This window comes from Myotis myotis, unplaced genomic scaffold, assembly GCF_014108235.1.
Source record: "Myotis myotis isolate mMyoMyo1 unplaced genomic scaffold, mMyoMyo1.p scaffold_m19_p_43, whole genome shotgun sequence".
NCBI classification, from domain to species: Eukaryota; Metazoa; Chordata; class Mammalia; order Chiroptera; family Vespertilionidae; genus Myotis; species Myotis myotis.
Window position 1 is genome coordinate 1,166,008 of NW_023416350.1, and position 19,918 is coordinate 1,185,925.

Below are 19,918 nucleotides of genomic sequence, written 5' to 3' on the forward strand. Positions count from 1 at the left end.
TGAGTCTGAAATGATTTCGGAACAAGTCACAAAACCAGCCCGACGTGGCGCGGGGAAGCTGCCCTCAGAGGGGGAAGAGGGGTGTCGTCGGCCCTGGAGGCCACTTGGGGCATCACGCGGAATCACAGGGGAAGGGAACATGCAGTGGACGTGCTCACCTGTGCCTCTCTCACTCCTGCTTCCAGGATTCAGACTCCACAGCTCCGTGTCATACGCTGCCCCACTGCCCTGACGCGGCCTGAACACACGACAACTACGCGACAACTTCCTCTATTGCTCTAACTGGAAAAACGGGAGAATATCCTGTCAGGCTTCGCATGCTCGTGGCAATCAAAGACCAACACTTCAGAAAAGGTACTGTCACGGTTTTAAAGCAAATACAGGCACCAAGAATCTGAAATGCACGCTCGCTGAGGGGCAAAGGCTTCCGTGCGCAGCCAGCGTGAAAGTTCAAGGCATCACTTTCCCAAAAGGCCTCCTGTTTCCCCTAAATTTCTGGCCCCGGTATTCAAGGATAAACCGTCAGTGTGACTGCAGACAATGGACTGTTTAATGTAACACCATCAAGGCAGGCACCTGTGGCTCTCGGGGTCACTGGGTCACTACCCTGAGTTTCAGAGTCTGGTGTTTGAACTGGCCACTTATAAAACCTGGAGGATATATTAGCCTCCTTTTTAGAAACATCAGGTTATAACCTACAGTCTGCATGTCCCTCCTCCTCCCCCCAGTATCCCAGCCGACTTATAGCAAAAGAATGCCATGAGATTTACACCTATCTTACCAAATACCTTGAGAGCAGATGGTTACATATCTGCAACAGGAGACACAACCATCTTAAACATTAAACTGGAATAAGTGGGAGGAGGGGGAGGAAGGACGGGAATGATCGAACGCTACTGACGTGGTAGATGTTGTCACCTCACCTGCAACGGAGAGACGAGGTGATGAAGACGACCTAATGGCCTGTGTCTCGTCTGCCCGTGACTAGAACTGGTCACCCCTTCGACAGCCTAGGTGAAGGGATGGCTGTGCTCCCACCCCACGTCATCCTTAGCCCTTGTCTCATCACTGACCACCTAAGGCCCCCGTAGAGGGGCATCACCCAGACCCGTCTGGGCAGGCTCGGGGGAGAGCTTAGTGGACACTGGTTCTCCATATAAGGTTAGAGAAATGTACAGAACATCCTTCCACACACCTGGCTCTGCAGCCAAAGGCTCTGGCACGGTCACCGGGCAGGACCGTGTACCTACGTGTCCGGAGCTTCTGGACACTGAAGGCGCCAGGGCCCAAGGGCCTCATCTCCGGGGCAGGTCTGGTCCTGAAGACATCTACCAACCCACCCGGAGACGGTGTAGGAGGCAGGCCAGCTGCTGGGGTTGGTTCACTGCCAGACTCACCCCGAGGGGCGCCAGGCTCCCCAGAGACCTTCCTGCTGGATTATGGGCACAATCCAGCATCAATCAGGTTTTGGATCTAGGCAGCCCACCCTCTCGCAGGGACGCATGGGGACCAACCGAGGGCCCACCCACCGGGCCCTCGCTGAGGAGTCCTGCCCAGCCACACACAGCACCCCCGAAAGCCCTTCAGGGAAACCTCGGCAGAGGAAGTGGGGAACAGTAACTTTACTGCACATTATAAAACAATCAACCCTGCAAAAAACAATTACCATTTCAAGATCTAGGCTGAGAAGGAACTGAAGTTCTGTGAACTGGTCCATGTCAGGCTAGGTTAGAATTCCAGACATTTTGCCGGCTTAAAGACAGTATCCTAAGAAATTCCTAAGTGACATTTCCCATTTAATGACAGAATCACACTGTCACACATTTCCCACCAATCACCACACACCACCCTCTCTCCCACAGGAAGGTCTGAAGGGGATCCAATGTGAGTTTTCTGAAAGTCCCTGACCCCTTTATGGAGACTCTACACCAAAGACTCTACCCCGCCCCCCCCCCCCCTCATGAAATGGGAAACTGTCTCGATGTGCTTAAAAAAGCTTGAAAGTATGTATATGGGCAGGAATGATCGAAAGCTATTAACAGGTAACGTCTACTTGTTTAGCAACCACACCAACATTCAGTGCAGGACAGAAACAAGGAGGTGTCCTAAGTACGACCTCCCTGCAGAAGAAACGAGATTTAAAAATATCTTCACATGCAACGACAGTGCTCAGAAAGAAAAGAAACAGAAGGGAAGCGACACAGTAGGAATGACATTAACAATGATTTCCTACAAAGTAAGATTTAAGCGTCTTCCTTTGAAATAAATCCACAGAAATATCTCCATACATGGTTGTTTGAAAAAAATGTAAACCAGCCAGAATTCCATGAAATCACACACTGGCTGGTGAGCCCCTCACAGGACGTAGTCCACTGGTTCTCAACCTGTGGGTCGTGATCCCTTTGGGGGTCGAACGACCCTTTCACAGGGGTCGCCTAAGATCATCGGAAAACACATATATAATTACATATTGTTTTTGTGATTAATCACTATGCGTTAATTATGTTCAATTTGTAACAATGAAATTGGGGGTCACCACAACATGAGGAACTGTATTAAAGGGTCGCGGCATTAGGAAGGTTGAGAACCACTGACGTAGTCAAACATGCTCCTAAGGGCCCCATTGAACTCTCAGAGTTGAAGTCACACTCTCAAATGTCTTCATGGGGAAAAGGTGCCCAATGGTGACGTCTACCAATACCAGGCAAGCAGGAAGTACACTGCGTCTACCGAAAAAGACATAGAGCTTAATTTAAAAAAAAATAAAATCAACTGCACACTCCAAAAATTTAAGTGGCAATCAACTTGGGGTGTAAAATTGTTGTGGGAGAGCTGTAATTTTTACAGGACATTAATGAATGGCCTCCTACTTCTAATACGTTTCAGTAAATGACAGTCTAAGGACAGCCAATGGGGCCAAAAGGACCACGTCACACGCTCCGACCCATCACCAGCAAACCACAGGGCCTCATTTCCTTGGCTGGGTGAGGACGGAAAGTTAAATGTTTCTTTAACTTTGACCCAAACTGACTGACGGGAGTATAGACACTCCAATATGGGCTGAAACTATGACAACATTTATGTGGGACTATTTCAAAGCATCTACGATGGTTTAAGGCTTGTGCTCACGAACCCCCTTTGCCACTCGTACTGGGTTCTGCTGAGCCACCAGCACTTGAGTTCAGCCATAACACAAACGGAACACGGTAAGGAGGAGCGGCAGGCAACACGCATGCCACGCCCATCACTTCTAGAACAAGCGTGGGATGATGACTGGCCACTTTAATGTATGTGGGTGGGAGGGAGCGTGGGAGAAGAGGGGTGCGTAAGTAAGAAACCCTCATTACCCTCCGTGGGTTGCGGTAGGAGTTGTTGAACTCGTCCCCGATCCGCCGCAGCTCCTGAGCGATCCACATCTCCGGACGCATGTCTGCAGGTAGGGCCTGAGACTGCCGCATGGAGGCTGCACCAGAACAAAAACAAGAATTACATCGTTTCCACGGTCAGGTAGACAGGTGTGCAGGCAGCAAGCACACGCACACTCCTATTTCTGGAAGCTCCCTGACTTCCAGACCTACAGTAACAGATCGTCGTGGCTCACCCGCCACCTAACTCTGCTTGAAGAGTAAGGGGTGTAAGAATGACATTCTTTCTCAAAGCTGGAGTTTCAGCATTGCAAAATTCAAAAATTTCCTGGCCAATCAATCATATACTGCCACTTCAAGAAGGCACACACACACACACACACACACACACACACACACACACAAATGAATAAAAATCACTGGAAACACTTGAGGACATAAAAATTGAGGTTGTCAGTAAAACAACTACTTTGATCTTAATACCAGGTAAAACTCCTAGGGATAATTTCCAACATCACGGAGGAGTATGAGATGAGATGGTGGTTCTGTTAGGAGCACAATGAGCGACACCGGAGAAAGGACACCAAGCAGCCTGCCTGACTGTGTGCCTACGCAGGTGGGTGCAGCGCTGGGCCACCACAGGGCCAAGTCAAAGCGTAACTGCGTGTTCTGCCTATTCATGCAGCCAATGGGTGCAAGTCTGCAACCCCACGTGGGGGCAGAAAAAGTTCTGGGTATAAAAGCAAAGGCATCTCTGATGAAGAAAAAAGCGGGAGGCTTTCATTACACTGTCACCAATGTCCACACCTGCTTGCTAATGGAGCCATTAAAGCCACGTGACAGCCAACATGAAAGGAAACAAAAAGGCAAGTCCTCAGAACATCCACCACGCATGGGAAGATGTCTCCACTCGCCCCCAGGAAGGCCTTCCCCACACCCGAGAGCAGTGCAGAAACAGGCACTGGAAGCGAGGAGCCTCATGGGCTGAAACATGTCACATGTTGAACTGTACTCACAATTACACACTCACGTTCCATTTCAAACACCACAAAATACTTAAAAATCCTATGGTAATCAGATCTCATGATGACATAAATATAGCTTCCTCTTGTATTTTTTTGCAAAAAAATTGTTTTGTCCTTTCATTTTATTTATTGTTATAAATAAAACTGACGCTGTCATAGCTTCTGAAAAGTACTTAAAAGTGAACTCCTGCCCTGGGCGGTGTGGTTCAATGGCTGGAGCACCAGCCCACACCGAAGGGTTTGGTTTCGATTCCCTGTCAAAGGCACGTACCTGGGTTGCAGGTTTGATCCCCAGCCACTTGGTAAGGGCATGTGCAGGAGACAACCAATCAATGTGCCTCTCTCATATCCATGTTCCTCTTTCCCCCTCCCTCCCTTCCACTCTCTCTCTTTAAAAAAAAAAAAAAAAAAACAATGGAAAAAATATCCTTGGGTGAGAATTAACAAAACAAACAAACAAACAAACAAAAAGTGAATTCGGGTGGCTCAGCTGGTTGGAGTGCCATCCTGTACACCAAAAACGTTTTGGATCCTACTGCCGGTCAGGGCACAACTTACAGAAGGCAACCAATTGATATTTCTCTCTCTCTCCCTCTTGCTTCCTCTCTCTCTCAAATCAAAAGAAAACAAAACAAAAAATGAACTTCTTGAAGAGTTTTAACCAAGTCTTCTCCAAACTGTTGCCCCATTCTAACCGTCCCCCAGCCCCCACCCAAGTGAATGCCACGGTGACCCGACAAATGCAGCACCTGAGACGGGCAGGGCCCTGTGCGGGGTGGGACGTGTGGAGAGGGCGAACAAGCAAGAGCTCACACAGAACCTCTCCGGACGATCTGCACTCGGAATCAGGCCAGAGGGAAGCAGCTTTGGGAGGAAGGCATGGCAGGGAACGCGGGGGCGGATGGCGGGGGACGCGGGGGCGGACGGCGGGGGACGTGGGGGACGCGGGGGTGGACGGCGGGGAACTTTTAGGATAAGCTGGGCCTGTCCCTGAACACCCATCTAACCACATAAAAATCACTTTGGCGGAACCCTTGTCAGGCAAATATTTCCATGGTTACTATGTAAAAGTCCATAAAGTTTAAATGACTAAACTGACAGGACACACAATTTCAGGGTAGAAGGATGCCAGGTGGTGATGTAATAGTTGACTCACTTTTCCTGGGTTTAGCGCTCTGTAAGGACTGACCCCATTACAGTACCGAACCATGACTGTTCTTTTTCTGCTATCAGCAATCAAGCGTTCTTTCCTGACTTGCGAAACTTTTAGAAAGAGGACCCACCCTTGAGGGAAGGAAAGCATCCTTTCTTGGAATGACTACTTATCCGCCCCAGAGCCTGCAGAGAGCGTCACGCGATCCTGCAGACGGCCCTGCAGGGAGATGCACCTGCCCACATGGATGCACCTGCCGGCAGGGGAGCAGGCCGGCCAGCGGGACACCCCTCGGCCACTTAGAGCCACAGCACCCACCTCCCCTGGGCTCCAGAGCCCACTCATTGCTCACTGCACACAGCTTTCTTTAAGAGGAACCGGCTTTCAACCCTAGAGTCAGAAATAAAGAAAATGCCAACCACCCACAGAAAATCTGTGCAATACAGATTGTTTTTTACAAAGACGGTGGGCTGGTAAAACTGCTGCAAGTTACCAGCTGCTAATAAATCAAGAGAGACACTACCTTACCGGCAACTATGAATGCCCACGTGCCAGACCTCGTCCTAGCAGGTGTTCTGGGCACAGCAACCACAGAGGCCGAGCCCTGACCCCACAAAGCTAACATTCTTTGGATTAAATGCTAAATTTTAACTAAATGTTGTTTGCTCGATATAAAACAAAACCATTCCACCGGTTACTTTCCCTCAGCGGCCGCGGAAGCCTGCTGAATGTGTGTGGTTTGAAAGGTTCTGTCTGGAGAACCAAGATGGCGGTGTAGGTAAATGCCTGTACTCGCCGCCTCCCACAACCACATCAAAATTACAAAATACAGAACCATCATTCAGAACTGCCTGCAATCTGGCTCCAGTTCTACAACTAGAGAAGAAGAAAGCACATCAAGACCGACAGGAAGGGTCAAGGCAGAGAACGGGCTGGCCCGACAGCCACGTGTGCCGTCTTTTTTAGAAGGGGTTTCTAGGCTGAGGGAAGGGTCCCAGCCCCACACCAGACCCCCAGCCCAGGGTTCCAGAGCCAGGAAGAAAAGTCCCCGTAACTTCAGGCTGTAAAAACCAGCAGAGATTGTGGCTGACGCACATAGAGGCTGCTGGAGACCAGGCAGTTCCTCTTAAAGGGCTGGCACACAGACTTACTCAGATTCGCTTCCTCTGAGCTCCAACGCTGGGGCAGCGGCTTGGGGGGATCCAAGGACATAAATAAGGGGAGGAACTGAATTGTCTGACACCGGGCAAGAACTTGGGGGTGGCTTTCTCCCAGACAGGGACGCTCACAGGGGTGATTATTCCTGCACTGGGACCTCCCCGGCCACAGAGCTGAATGACAGGCACCATCTCTGAGTTTCCATCAGACCGGCTCGCACTGTTTGCTCTGCCCTGGTGACTCCCTGAGACCCTGCCCCATCCAATCTGCAGCCCCACCCAAGCTGTTTGCAGCAGCTTCTCCATATGAATGGCCTGTCCTGGCTCAGGCTTCTGTCTGTCCTAAAACCCCTCAAACAAACAGTAGCTGGACTCAGTGTGCCCCATACCTCCCAATAAGAGGTTCCAGGCCCGGCAATAGCAGGAGCCTGCCTTGTTTTACAGCTTGGCCTCTCCTGGGCACTTCCAAGCCAAACACAAGTAGCAGCCATCTACAGATCCCTCTGTAGCTCCTGACAGATAGCCCCAGGCAGGGCACAGGCAGAGGCTGACTGCAGGGGGGACCGCAGAGCCTGTATACCCAGTGGACAGCTTCAGACCATGCCAGGTTACAACTCTAAACATCTACAAATGACGCACTCAAGGGGCAGACTCAGTGAGCACCAAAGCCCCACTGAAGCAAGTCCTGCCCCATAAGGGTGTCTCCTGCATAGCAGCTCTTCCACTGTAGTCGCAACTGGTCTTCACTGCCAATTGGCCTGGGGGTCAATTTCTCCCAGAGATGCTAATAGCAATCAAGGCTCAACTACAAGACAGTCTACAGGGCCAGCTAGGGTGACCATGGAGGCTGAGCCACTGGGCCCTACAGGACACCTACTACACAAAGCCACTCTACCAATTCCAGAAGACATTGCAGCTCCACCTAATACATAAAAATAAACACAGGGATGCAGCCAAAATGTGGAGACAAACATGTCACAAGTGAAAGAACAGAAATCTCCAGAAAAAGAACTAAATGAAATGGAAGCAAGCAAACTATTAGATACAGAATTCAAAACAGTAGTTATAAGGACGCTCAAACATCTTAATGAGAGCTTCAAGGGACTTGGTGAGAATTTCAAGGACCTTAGTGAAAATTTCAGGGAAATTAGTGAGAACATCAAAGACATAAAAAAAGGACCAGTCAGAAATTAAGCATACACTAACTTAAATAAAGAATAATTTATAAGTAATCAAGGGTAGAGGACGCTGAGAATCAAATCAGCGATTTGAAATATGAGGAAGCAAAAAACACCAAATCAGAAGAGAAAAACGAAAAAAGAATCCAAAAACCTGAAGATAGTATAAGGAGCCTCTGGGACAACTTCAAGTGTACCAACATTTCCTTCATGGGAGTGCCAGAAAGAGAGAGGGAGCAAGATACTAAAAACCTACTTGAAGAAAAAAATGACAGAAAACTGCCTCTACTTGGTGAAAGAAATAGACTTACAAGGCTAGGAAGCACAAAGAGTCCCAAGCAAGATGAACCCAAAGAGGTCCACACCAAGACAGATCATAATCAAAATGCCAAAGGTTAAAGACAAAGAGAGAATCTTAAAAGCAGCAAGAGAAAAGCAGTTAGTTACCTATGAGGGAGCACCCACAGGACTGTCAGCTGATTTATCAACAGAAACTTTGCAGGCCAGAAGGGAGTGGCAAGAAATAATCAAAGTGCTGAATAGCAAGGACCTATAACCAAGATAACTCTATCCAGCAAAGCTATCATTTAGAATTGAAGGTCAGATAGAGTTCACAAAGAAAAAGCTAAAGGAGTTCATCACCGCCAAATCAGTATTACATGAAACGTTGAAGGGTATTCTTTAAGAAGAAGAAAAAGGTAAAAAAATGTGAACCGTAAAGTGGCAATAAATACATATCTATCAATAATTGAGTCTAAAAATAAACAAACAAGGAATCTAGTGAGCAAAATAAACTGATGAATAAAATAGAACCAGAGGCATGGAAACATGGAACAGACTAACGAAATCTCAGACAGAAAGGGGAGGGGAAGAGATTAACCAAAGAACACATGCACACATGCATCATCTATGGACACAAACGATAGGGTGGTGAAGGCCTGCGGCAGGGCAGTAAGTGGGGTGGGGGGCATAGGAGAAGCTCTTTCCTTCCTTAAAAATGTTTTCTATGAGGTCACAGACTATGTTGTAGGCCCTGGTGATATATAGGTAAACAAAATAGAAAAAAATTCCTACCCTCAAGAAGCTTACATTTCAATTGGAGCGATATAGACAATAAGCATAAATACATAAATTACCGAACAGCTTTAAGGTGGCAAGTGCTATGGTTTAAGTAAACAGAACAGGGTTAAGGCAGAGCAGGAGTGCTTGGGGGCTGAGGGCAGGGGGGAGCTGAATTTGCCTCATCTACAGGGTGGCATTTGAGCCAATATTTAAAGGAAATGAGGTTAAAAGAAAGATAGGAATGGTAAGATCCACATTAACTAGATTATATAAATTAAGAATAAATGCTTTATAATAAAATGACTACTGAGAAGCTAAGTCCCTTTAGAGCAGTGGTTCTCAACCTTCCTAATGCTGCGACCCTTTAATACAGTTCCTCATGTTGTGGTGACCCCCAATTTCATTGTTACAAATTGAACATAATTAAAGCATAGTGATAAAAACAATATGTAATTATAGATGTGTTTTCCGATGGTCTTAGGCGACTCCTGTGAAAGGGTCGTTCGACCCCCAAAGGAGTCACAACCCACAGGTTGAGAACCGCTGCTTTAGAGGAAAAGTTACTTGCAGCTCTTCCATTCTTCCCTGGGAGGTCTGAGAGATGACAAAGCATCTATAACCCAATTATCATCTCAACTGTTAAAGAATGAAGTTTCCATCCTTGTCTCAGTGGTGCTAGCAAAGTTGTGAAACTTCAGTCAGTTCTGTTTGTGCATTAAGTGGTTTGGTCTCATAACCACTAACTGTAATCCATAAAGTGTCTTTCTACACATGAATCAAATGACATATGAAAATGGGAAATACCTTTCAAAAATATCTTACCCCTGGCGGGATGGCTCAGTTGCTCAGCTGGTTGGAGTGTCATGCCATACACCAAAAGGAAAAAGGTGGTGGGTTCAATTCCCAGTCAGGGCACACACCTAGGTCTTGGGTTCAAACCCCAGTTGGAGAGCATATGGGAGGCAACTGATTGATATTTCTCTCTCTCTCTCTCTCTCTCTCTCTCTCTCTCTCTCTCTCAAAAGCACACATATTTTTGGGTGACAATATTTTTTAAAAAAGAACAGTTTAGAGATACTTGTGTTTGATATAAAAACACCAAGAAGCATTGCCAAAAAGTTTCTTAGACAAAGAACACATAAAATTGAGCACATTTCCAAATTCCTATACTGATACAGTAACGGCTAACAATTATTGAATCCTTACCATGTGTAGATACCGTGTTAAGTATTTTATCTGAACAATTTCTTATTTATTTACTCATTCAACAAATACAACTAATCACTTATTTAAGCACAAATCATCCTAGATTCTCGAGATACAGTAGGGAACAAAGCAGACAAAATCCTTACCCTTATGGAAATGGATGTAAGTCAGGTGGTAATAGTGCTATAAACATAAATCAAACCAGGCAAAAGGGGCGTGGGGAGTTCCTTCGGGTGGGGTGCTGCTAGTTTAATTTAGGGTGATCAGAGGTCTCCCTAATAGGATGACAATTGGTTTGCTGGACAAAATTTTGTCTAGGAAGAAGATACAGCAGAAAGTAAGAACATGGTCAGTATTCTACTCTATTGAAGGTAAGTATTATTTTATAGGAAACTGAAGGCCTAGGGATATTACTTTCATATATATGTCCATGTCTCATAATAAGGGGCAAATCCACAACATGACCCCAGGTCTACTGACCTCAAAATGCATGCCTGACTACCCAGAATACCATTAAATTTACTCATCAAGAAGGTAAGCTTTTCTTACTTTCATCACTAGTTTAATCTCAGTGGCTGTCATAGTTGGTCTCATGTTACATGAGAACAACCCAAATAAGTCAGCCTGTCAGCCCCACAGTGGTGCTGGTCAAAACCAGAATTAAGTTTGCTCAATTCTGTCCCACTGTTAGGGAGCATGTGGTGAAGGGATCAGCTATGGTCTCTAGAAGGTGCACCTGGAACTGGTGGGGTTCAAGGACAGGGAATACTCAAAAGCACACCGCTCCACCCTCAGTCCCCTAAGCCTATCTGGATACTTAACCCAACTACCCCCATTCTAATAACATAGTCCATCTATCAAAATGAGAACCTACCTTCCCATTCCTACTCTATAGGGAAGACAAGTATCAGGCATAAATAATTTTATCTTCCTATTTGCAAGATGCCCAGCCACTATAAATGCCAACACCTGATCAAAACGGGTCTTTATTCGAAACAAAAGCTCTGATTGCTACATAGGAAAGTCAACCTCTGAGGCAATTTTACATGAACGCAGAAACTCTTCAAAGGGGAAATTCTGATGGTGTATTTTTACCCATAGGAAATGTAGTTTTTGCATTTAAGAAAGAATTTCACCCCATAAACATGGCACTAAAACTTAAAAAAAGGCCAGCTCTCACCCTGAAGACACCTGAGCCAGGCCCACCTGTGAGGAGGTCTAGTTTTCTAACCAAAAGCCCCTTATCAATCAATGCCACTGTGTCAGGCACAGGCAAATGTATCGTGATGTCAGTGAAATTTTCTGACACCAAAATTCTTAGAAATAATTTCTTGAAATCCAGCATCTACTGGTCACACCATCTCCTATAGGAAAAGAAAATACCATGATGTATAGAATTAATCCATTTTTCTACACCGAGGGGACGGGGGCAGGTGAAAAGAAAGGCATTTTTCAATGCCAAAGAACTTCAAGTCACCAGAGGATGTGTGCTACTTAACTAACAGACTGTTCTGGCTCAGCGACAAAACTATTTTCCAACCCATACGGTAATTTCAAATCTTAAAAGCTCAGCCACTGAAAACATTAATATTGTGGTTAAGTGGCTGATAGTGAAATTAGGCTGGGGCTCTCGGGAAGGCTTTTCTGCAGCACCGCCTGCCAGGGTGAGAAATAAAAACCAGACCGTCGCTTCACAGCGAGCGTGACATCAGTCACCCAACCCCGTCACCCTCTGTTACCGAGGCAGGTGCTCAAAGGCACTGAGGCAGCATGGTTCCACACCCAGCTGTCCCCTTCCTCTGAGGGGTGCTGTGGAAAGCCACCTAGTGGGGCATGTGGGGGGGGGGGTGGGTGTGTGTGTGTCATGGCACACCTGCATTCCCACCACGGCAGTCTGGTCTGAGGGACAGGACTGGCACAGCTCTCACTTCCGAGGGGGGGCGGCCGCTCGAGTTCCCATCATGTCACTGCTGAGTGTCAAGTGCGGAACCAGAAACTATATTAAGACTCACGGAAATACTCACTTTACACAGTCTTCAGTCACCTACACATACCGGGCAGAATAGAGATGAGGTTTTAAAGTAATACACACAGATGAGGCCGAGAAGCAATTCTCAGCTCAGAACTGAGAAAGGACGCCTGTTCCGGAAGAGACAGGGAATGTATGGCTTTGAAGGAATGATTTCTGCTTTTAAACACAGCACAGAACATACTCGGGCACATCTGTGCACTTAGCAGGGACATTGTGGGGCCATCCCCCTTTTATTCCCTGAGCAGAGTCTGATTTAGCCGAAAGCCATAAATAAATGGACCATTTCTTTGTAGGCTCTCAAACCAGCACTACACTGGTTCCAAGAGAGTCACTCCGAAATGCTGAGTGGAAGCACTGCCTCTGCAGGTGGCCACGTGCCTGTGCAGAATAAAAATCCTGGGATGTGTGTTTAACCCAATAGTCTACATACCTGAGTATCTTCAGAAATATCGACCAGTTCAGTTACCCGCGGCTTACCAGCGACCAGCCTGCCAAGGTTTCCTTGGGAAACCCACCTGCATAATCAGCCGTGTTGGCTGCTCGAGGATCCGGGGGAGCCCCAGGGGAAGGAGGGCCACTGTCATCCGGGAGGGAAGTTTTACTGCAGTAAACGCTGCAGGATCGCCCCCAACTCTGCCGGTTCTCAGACCTCAAGGAGCCAGAATCCAATTTTACACACACACCCCTCCTGCTGGGACTACTTCGCGCATGAATGAGAGCAGGGTTTGGAAATGAAATAATGTGACAGTACTTGGCATCAGTGCCACGAAGTTCCTAATCCTATTTCCCTGGTGCCCAGTGTCAGCGTGGGCAGCGGCATGACCTCGAGACAGTGCATCGCGAACAGCTGCGAGGACGGATACCACGACAAGGACATTACAAGTCGAAGCCAGGGTTTCTCTCCTTACCCCTGCGACGTGCACGGCCACTGTTTCTATGTGGCTGAGTTAGAGCGTCAAACACCCTGCTCTGATCACTTGGAAATTGCCAGTAAACCAAAGCTGTGCAGCTGGGAACTAGTGCCCAGGGTGTCTTTCCCCTTCTACCACCAGCTCTCTTACAGCGAACTTAAGCTCTAACGGCATTTTGGGCAACATGCTCGGCCTTTCTACTCATTTACTATTTGTTTTTTCTAACCCTCACCTGAGGATGTTTCTATTGATTTTCAGAGAGAGAGAGAGAGATCCATCAGTTGCCTCCCATATGCACCCTGACAGGGGATCAAATCCCCAACCACCAGTAAGGGATGATGCTCCAACCAGCTGGGCCACCCTGCCAGGCTCCACCCCTTTACTATTCAGCATCGGACGACCTAGTCCTCCACTCCGCCTGCAGGATTCCCACACATGTTTACATCTGCTAGAAGCCAGAGACACGCCAGGAGCAATCCTAGAACCTGAGGTTTTATGTCCAAAGACATAGCGGCTAACTCCTGTCCCAGCAGAAGCCGTGTCACGCCAGGTGGAGGCCTGTGCGGAAGCCTCTGCACCCTGATGCGTGGCAGCCCAGCCTGGACACCCACTTTGTGAGTAGGGCACTTTTCCCCAAGGCCCCACCGTCCTTGCTGAAGGCATCAGGTGCGGCACAGCTCTTACTTGCAGGGAGCAAAAATGTTCCCTTCTAACCCCGACCCCCACCTGGACTCTGTTCCCTGGGGCTACAGAGTCTGTGACCCCTTAGTCCTTAACCCTGCCTGTTAATCCGTGAAGCTGCCACTCCATGCTGCTCCCTGTGCCTTTTACCAGGAGCCGTGGGAAGACCCCCATCACCACCCTGGTCCCTTCGGCCTGCTCCAGAACCCGCCGCTCTGAGTGGTGTTTCGGGGTCTGCACTGGGTCCGGCCAGGCTGGACACAGGACACAACTCCTCCTTGCTTTCCCACCACTGACTCAGCCCCACTGACAGGCCAGCTGCAGCTCAAGGTCTGTCGTCTTAGATGCCCGTCAGAGCCCTACAGGGGGCCCGACTGTGCCATCTTATTTTGAAAAACCAATAAAACAAACCCCACACTCAGTACTATCAAATAAACACCAACCCTGAGCTGTAAGACAGACAAAAAAGCCAAACCCCATCTCCGGACAGTACAGAAAATGTCCTCTCTGGATAACTTATTTCACCACTTACTCCATCAACACTATAAAGACAAATACGAGTTAGAGAGCTTTAAAAAGTAAAATATGCAACTCCATTCATTAATTTGCGGAGAAATAAAGTGCTAACAAATCTGAAGTTGCTAGCTGTTGGTAACTAGACGTTATTCCTGGCCAAAAATCAGATCTGTAGGAGGAAATGTAAATTTAAGCTACAAGCATAAAAATTCCTGTCTACAGAGCCAGTGTGGCTTCCTCTATGAACTTTAGCACTGGCAGCAGGAAACAGGTGACAAAAACCTCTTCTCCACTCGCATTAAGGATCTTAAACACTACGGTGCTTCATTTCAATGCAAGCGGAGGCCCAGGCCTGGGACAGAAACAGAAATCTAAAGAACTACATCTTAAACAGCTTCTACATGAAAACCTGTAGACATCCACCAGGTTTGCTCAGGCAGCTAACGGTTACGCACAGCGAGGCCCGGCCTGTTGGAACGGACACAGAGTTAGTGATAACTCACCAGCAGGAGGAGGCCCAAGGAAGTCTTCCCACTTAAGACGAATTCATAAAAGCCAACGGCATGAAAGAAAAACAAATTTCACACCTCAACTCCAGGCACTGTTTTACATAATCGCAGAGATGTAACTGTCATGTTTGAACATTTAATGGTTTAAATATTGGTCCTCAAAGCATATGTCTGTCACAGTTGGGCTGGCTGACTCCTCCCTAGAAAACTGGCAAAACTCATGCATCCTGACTGAACGCATTTATGCTGAACGCGTGGAGGCCGCCTCTGAGAGACACAGGCGAACACAAGCCCACAGCCTTTTGTAGAGACGGCCCTGAAAAGAAGGCCACGCACTGCGTCCGAGGGAGAGAGATGAAGGCTGCAGCCAGCAAAGCGACTGAGCGTGCAGTGGAGGCTTGAAGGCTTGGTCACAAAGGCGGCATGAGCCGTCGCTCCACCCAACGACCAGCCTGTCCTAACCACTCAGGCCACCGCTAACCTCTGCGCAAGGGCAATCCCCAGCGAGGGTCCTAGGCCCCGTCTGCAAACCACAGAACAGAAGCCTTGTCGGCGGCTGTGCTGGGTGCCCCACACAGGAAAGGTGCGGCTACGGCCCCAATAGCGCAGCAGGAGCCTGAGATGTGCAGGAGCCTCTCCAGACGGCTGGCTTCGAGGGTCTTCGATCTGTTCAGGTCCACACATTCCTCCTCCTCCCCGAGGCCCCTCCAGGGAAGACAGGGCTGCTGGCCCCACCCATACTGGATGACGTGGACCGCGCAGCCACTGTGCGATACAGATGATACAGGGCTGTTCTAATTCGGTGCAAGCCCCCAGCCCCCTCCAGTAACCCACACCCAACCCCCTCCGGTGCCCACCCGCTCCTCTATCAGAGCAGGACACTGGTCTCCAGCCGGGTGGAGGGACTTGCACCCAGGGCTGTAACGGGTCACTGGAGGGACCAAGACTTGGCCGGGTCGCCTGCTGGAACTTTCCACTGCCACAATCACACTATGCCATCAGGAAAAGGACTGGAGAGAAAACAGCTCGCGGACTGTGTGCCAGGCTTTCCTTACAGAGAACACACCTCTAAGCTCCAGCTGAACACATGGTAAAATCCAGCGACCAGAAAGGCAACTGTGGGCACGCAGACACCGCATCAAATATTGCCTGAACGCTCCTGACATCTACACACCTTTGTGCTCCTGCTATACCACACACCATTCTGAAGTTGGCCAGTTGTTTGACTAGCTCAGGTGAAAGTAAAAGTGAGGTTTGTTAAAACGTATTTTAACATAATGCATATCCTAACATACTGTATGTCCAGAGTTCATACTTTGTGTGAAGAGATTTCTCAAGGGACTGAAAAACAAACAAGAAACCTTTTGGGTTTTTTTCTGCCACACTCTCATTCCATAGAGAAATAACTCAAAAAAATTGAGGCTGTCGAGCTTGGCTGCACTAAACACCTCTGCACACGCACGTTCCTGGGAGAAAAATAGGTCCCACCCGCGTAAGCAAGCGTCTTCAAGTATCTCAGGTTACTCATTAAGTCTATAAATTGTTTTAGGAATCGGAATGGGAAGCATGTTCTGGTCCAGAAATGTGACATGTTTTTTGGGGGAAAGGTCCAGGGAACTCAGTTGACAAGGGTGTAGAAACGATCTGTTTTCACACACACACCCTCTTGGACTGACATGGCTCATTCCACTTTTTAAAATTCTCGCTTCCTGGGGAAGGGCAGCAAAGCCCGAGATGGAGCATCTGGACGGCGCAGGGCGCCCGAGGCCAGGGTGAAGCCCACAACACAAACCAGATTCCGTTTTCTCGCTCAGACAATGACACAAAGTCCCCACGCTCAGGTCTGCAGCTACAACCCATGGAGTCGACTGGCCTGTGCCTGCTGTGAGTGCAGAGGTGAGAGGGAGATGTGCTGACCCTCACCACCAGCCCCTGCTCAGGGCTGGCCCTCCCATCACGGTCAAACCACGCATCCGGTCCAAGGTAGAGAACAGAGGAAACAGAATGAACCTGGGCTCCCACAGGACTCGGGGGCCACCAACTCATGCTAAGCAAACACTTAAAACCCTTGTAACCTTTTCAACGTTAGTCCAAATGGGGCTGAACTTGTCCACCAGGGATGTGTCATCAGCACTGACAGCTGCTATCAGTCCGACACACTGCAGCCTGTGAGGACAAGTCCCGAAGGGTTCCGATGAACTCACTCAGAAGCAAACGCCACAAATGAAATGAATGATGGCCACAGGAGTGGAACGCTCTCAGAGAAAAGCTGTTTTAAACTCCTGATTGTATTCAAGCAAAGAGTGTTTCTAACGTGCAATCAACAAGCAACCATCTGCCTCAATGGTGAAGACAGCTGCACCCTTTTGATTGCAGGAAAAAGTAGTTGAGCCTGTGTCTTGTCTCCAGACCTTCTCCAAATACACATCTTGACTCTAGAGTGGAGTTTCTGCCACGTCACGTGGGCGGCGTTCCACAGGTGTTCCACGTGTTCCAGGGCTCGCATTTCCAGGTGTTGCTCCATGGCCCCAAATTTCCCACTGAAGCAGGGTTCTGCTCAGGGTGACATTTGATTCACTGGCAGGTTAAGGGTCGCTGGGACCCCCTTTTCCCCCACCAGGCCAGTTTCTAGAAAAGACTTCCTTTCCTTCTTGCTTGCTTGTCTGGGGACATGGGGGTTAGAATTATGGTAGCATTTCCAGACGAACTGCCTTCCCTGCGAGCTTCTGTACTCCTTGCTGTGGTAAGGAGAGCATGTCATCACTGCCAAGGCACTGACCCTCCTGGGTGGGACAGGTCACGAGGCGCAAGGAGAAATGTGTGACCGAGGTCTCCCAGGTGCCTTCTTTCCATCAGTGTACGCGAAAGCTCCCGGTGACCTCGGAGGTGAACACTTCCGTCCTCACTTGATAGACGAGGACACGGAAGCTCAGAGACTCGCAGGTCTGCCCACGTGGCTCGGCGGCCGGAGGGACGGCCAGGGTCCCATCCCGACCCTGCAGAGAAGGCAGCCGAGGTCCCGGGGGCAGAATCCAGCTGGGACCCCATCAAATGGAGGTGTTTCACAACAAAATACTCATTTTGCTACGATAAAAAGCAGGTCCCAAAGAGTAGATTAGGGGACTAACATCCAGCCACAGCAATTCCGAGAGCTCGACCTCACCTGGATGAAATCTTTGCCAACATAAAGGCCGTGGCAGTGAACCACACAAATAAGCAAGGTGCCACGCTGACACTGCTGGGCATGCCCAGAGTAAAGATTAATGGAGAGCAGCATTTAAAGGATACACTTGTTATATTTGTTTCATTATAAATACTAATGATGACTTTGCAAATACAAAAAGGTACACGAAGAAAAAAAACACCTGTAACTTGGATGCAAAACCATTCACTATTAACACTTGATATCGTTTCCTCCTAAGCTTTTTGTTATGCCTGAAAAACTTGAAACTGTGAGAACACAGGGAGAAGGTGGCGGCCACCAGAACCCAGCCACACGGGCACCCAATCTCAGACTCCAAGCTTCCAGAACCCTGAGATAAAAATGCTGTGTAAGCCCCCAGTGTGGTATTTCTGTTACAGCACCAGAGGACTAAGACCAAGAATATCATCAACAAATGTGTAAGCTTTCCAACTTAACATTATGCCAGGAGCAGTTCCGCATGTCACTGTGCTCGTAAACACCATTAACATGGCACTACCCTTCCTCAGAGGAAGAGCGACTTAGGGATGTTCTCAGACCAGTAAGGCTGTCCCAGCTGTTTGGCTGGGATAAGCGATGCCGTGATGAGCTCTTTTCTGCAGTTTCGGCCAAGGAAGGTCAGGTGCACTGCAGTGTCTGCAGAGCAGGGCCTGAGAGCCAGTGGATAGCTCTGTGCCTACAGCCTGCACCCAGCACAGCACCGGACCAAGTGCCGGTCTTTAAGACAGAGGTTAGGTCTGTGTCAACAAGACCTCTGCAGGGAGGGAAAGCAGTCTTGGGCCACATGCCGAGCACAGGTCCCAGCCACGGAGAAGCAAACAACTGAGGACAGTGACCAGAGGTGAGAGAGGCTGGGAATTGTCACGTAACGACTGTTAGAAACCGAGGCTGACCTTAGCAAAGAAGGAATGGAGACTGGTGTGGGGGTGACTCAGGGGCAGGGAGGGGGGTGGTCCACAGGGAGTCCCCTCCCGGCACAGGCAGGGTAAGCAGACACCAGGGCCGAGAGGAGACTGGCCCTGGCAAGAGCTCCACCTCCGTGGTTTGCAAGGCAGTCAGGAGCAGGCAATCACAGTGCACGCCTACCTCCAAATCTAACCCACACCCCCCAACATATAAAACACATCCAGGGATGAGTAATCTCTTTTTCCTGCCATACAGTCCAAACATGGAGCGCCACGGGGCTTACTATTCTCTTAATAAGATGCCCTGTAGCACGTGGCATCGGACTTGAGCTACCGCGACGTTTTGAGGACCTATGTTTGCGAGCAGCACGGTGCACAGCCCATGGGCACAGCTCCAGGGCCACACATGGGGGTCACCACGACAGACACTGCAGTTATTATTTGCAAAGAGTGGCTAGGGTTACGGCTACATCTCTTTCCAATGCTGAGTCTATAATTCTACAAAGTAAAAAGAGGGTGAAAGAGGTGATTTTTAAAATTCTGAGCACTTTGCAGCCACAGCCCATCACTGCCACTCAGTTACAAGAAGAGAGAGATTTCTAGTTCCATTCGGGCCCCCAGGACCTCCCTTTAGTACTAAAAGCCCTGGACACAACACAACAAGCAAACACTGACAGGGAAAGAGCACGGAGGGCTGCAGTCCTGTTTCACTGCCCCCACACCCAGGGCCCTGCAGCACCGCGGAGGCCTCACCGGGGCCCCAAAGGGCACCGAGAGACAAAGCCCCAGGAACAGCCTCTTCTTCCAGCTGAAGGACGGGGAAGGGGCCTGGCCACACCTGCCTGACTCCAGCCCAAGCCCGCACCTGTGGTTTCAGGTTGGTGGGGTTGGAGTGGATTTTTCAGTCGTGCCCTGCCCAGTGCAGTGCTGGTGCTGGTGCTGGTGCTGATGCCATCACGGGGTGGGGTATCGGCAGGCTGGGCACATTGCTGGCTCCCTAAGCCGAGGGGCAGAAG

At 48.9% G+C, this 19,918-nt stretch overlaps 1 protein-coding gene across 8 annotated transcripts in view; it reads right to left on the reverse strand.

Annotated features, from left to right (window-relative positions):
• The window catches only part of BCL2L11 (BCL2 like 11), a 43,533-nt gene that overhangs the window by 11,131 nt on the left and 12,484 nt on the right, over positions 1 to 19,918 (reverse strand). For 5 of the 8 annotated variants that reach the window (XR_004967223.1, XM_036306800.1, XM_036306792.1 and 2 more), the window contains one exon: positions 3,348 to 3,463. The exons of 1 other annotated variant lie outside the window; for it this stretch is intronic. Coding sequence is in view for 4 of the 7 variants with exons in the window: in XM_036306800.1 (XP_036162693.1) it covers positions 3,348 to 3,463 (116 nt within the window). In the remaining 3 variants the exon portion in view is untranslated. 2 more of the 8 variants (XR_004967224.1, XM_036306793.1) reach the window with 2 other exon arrangements.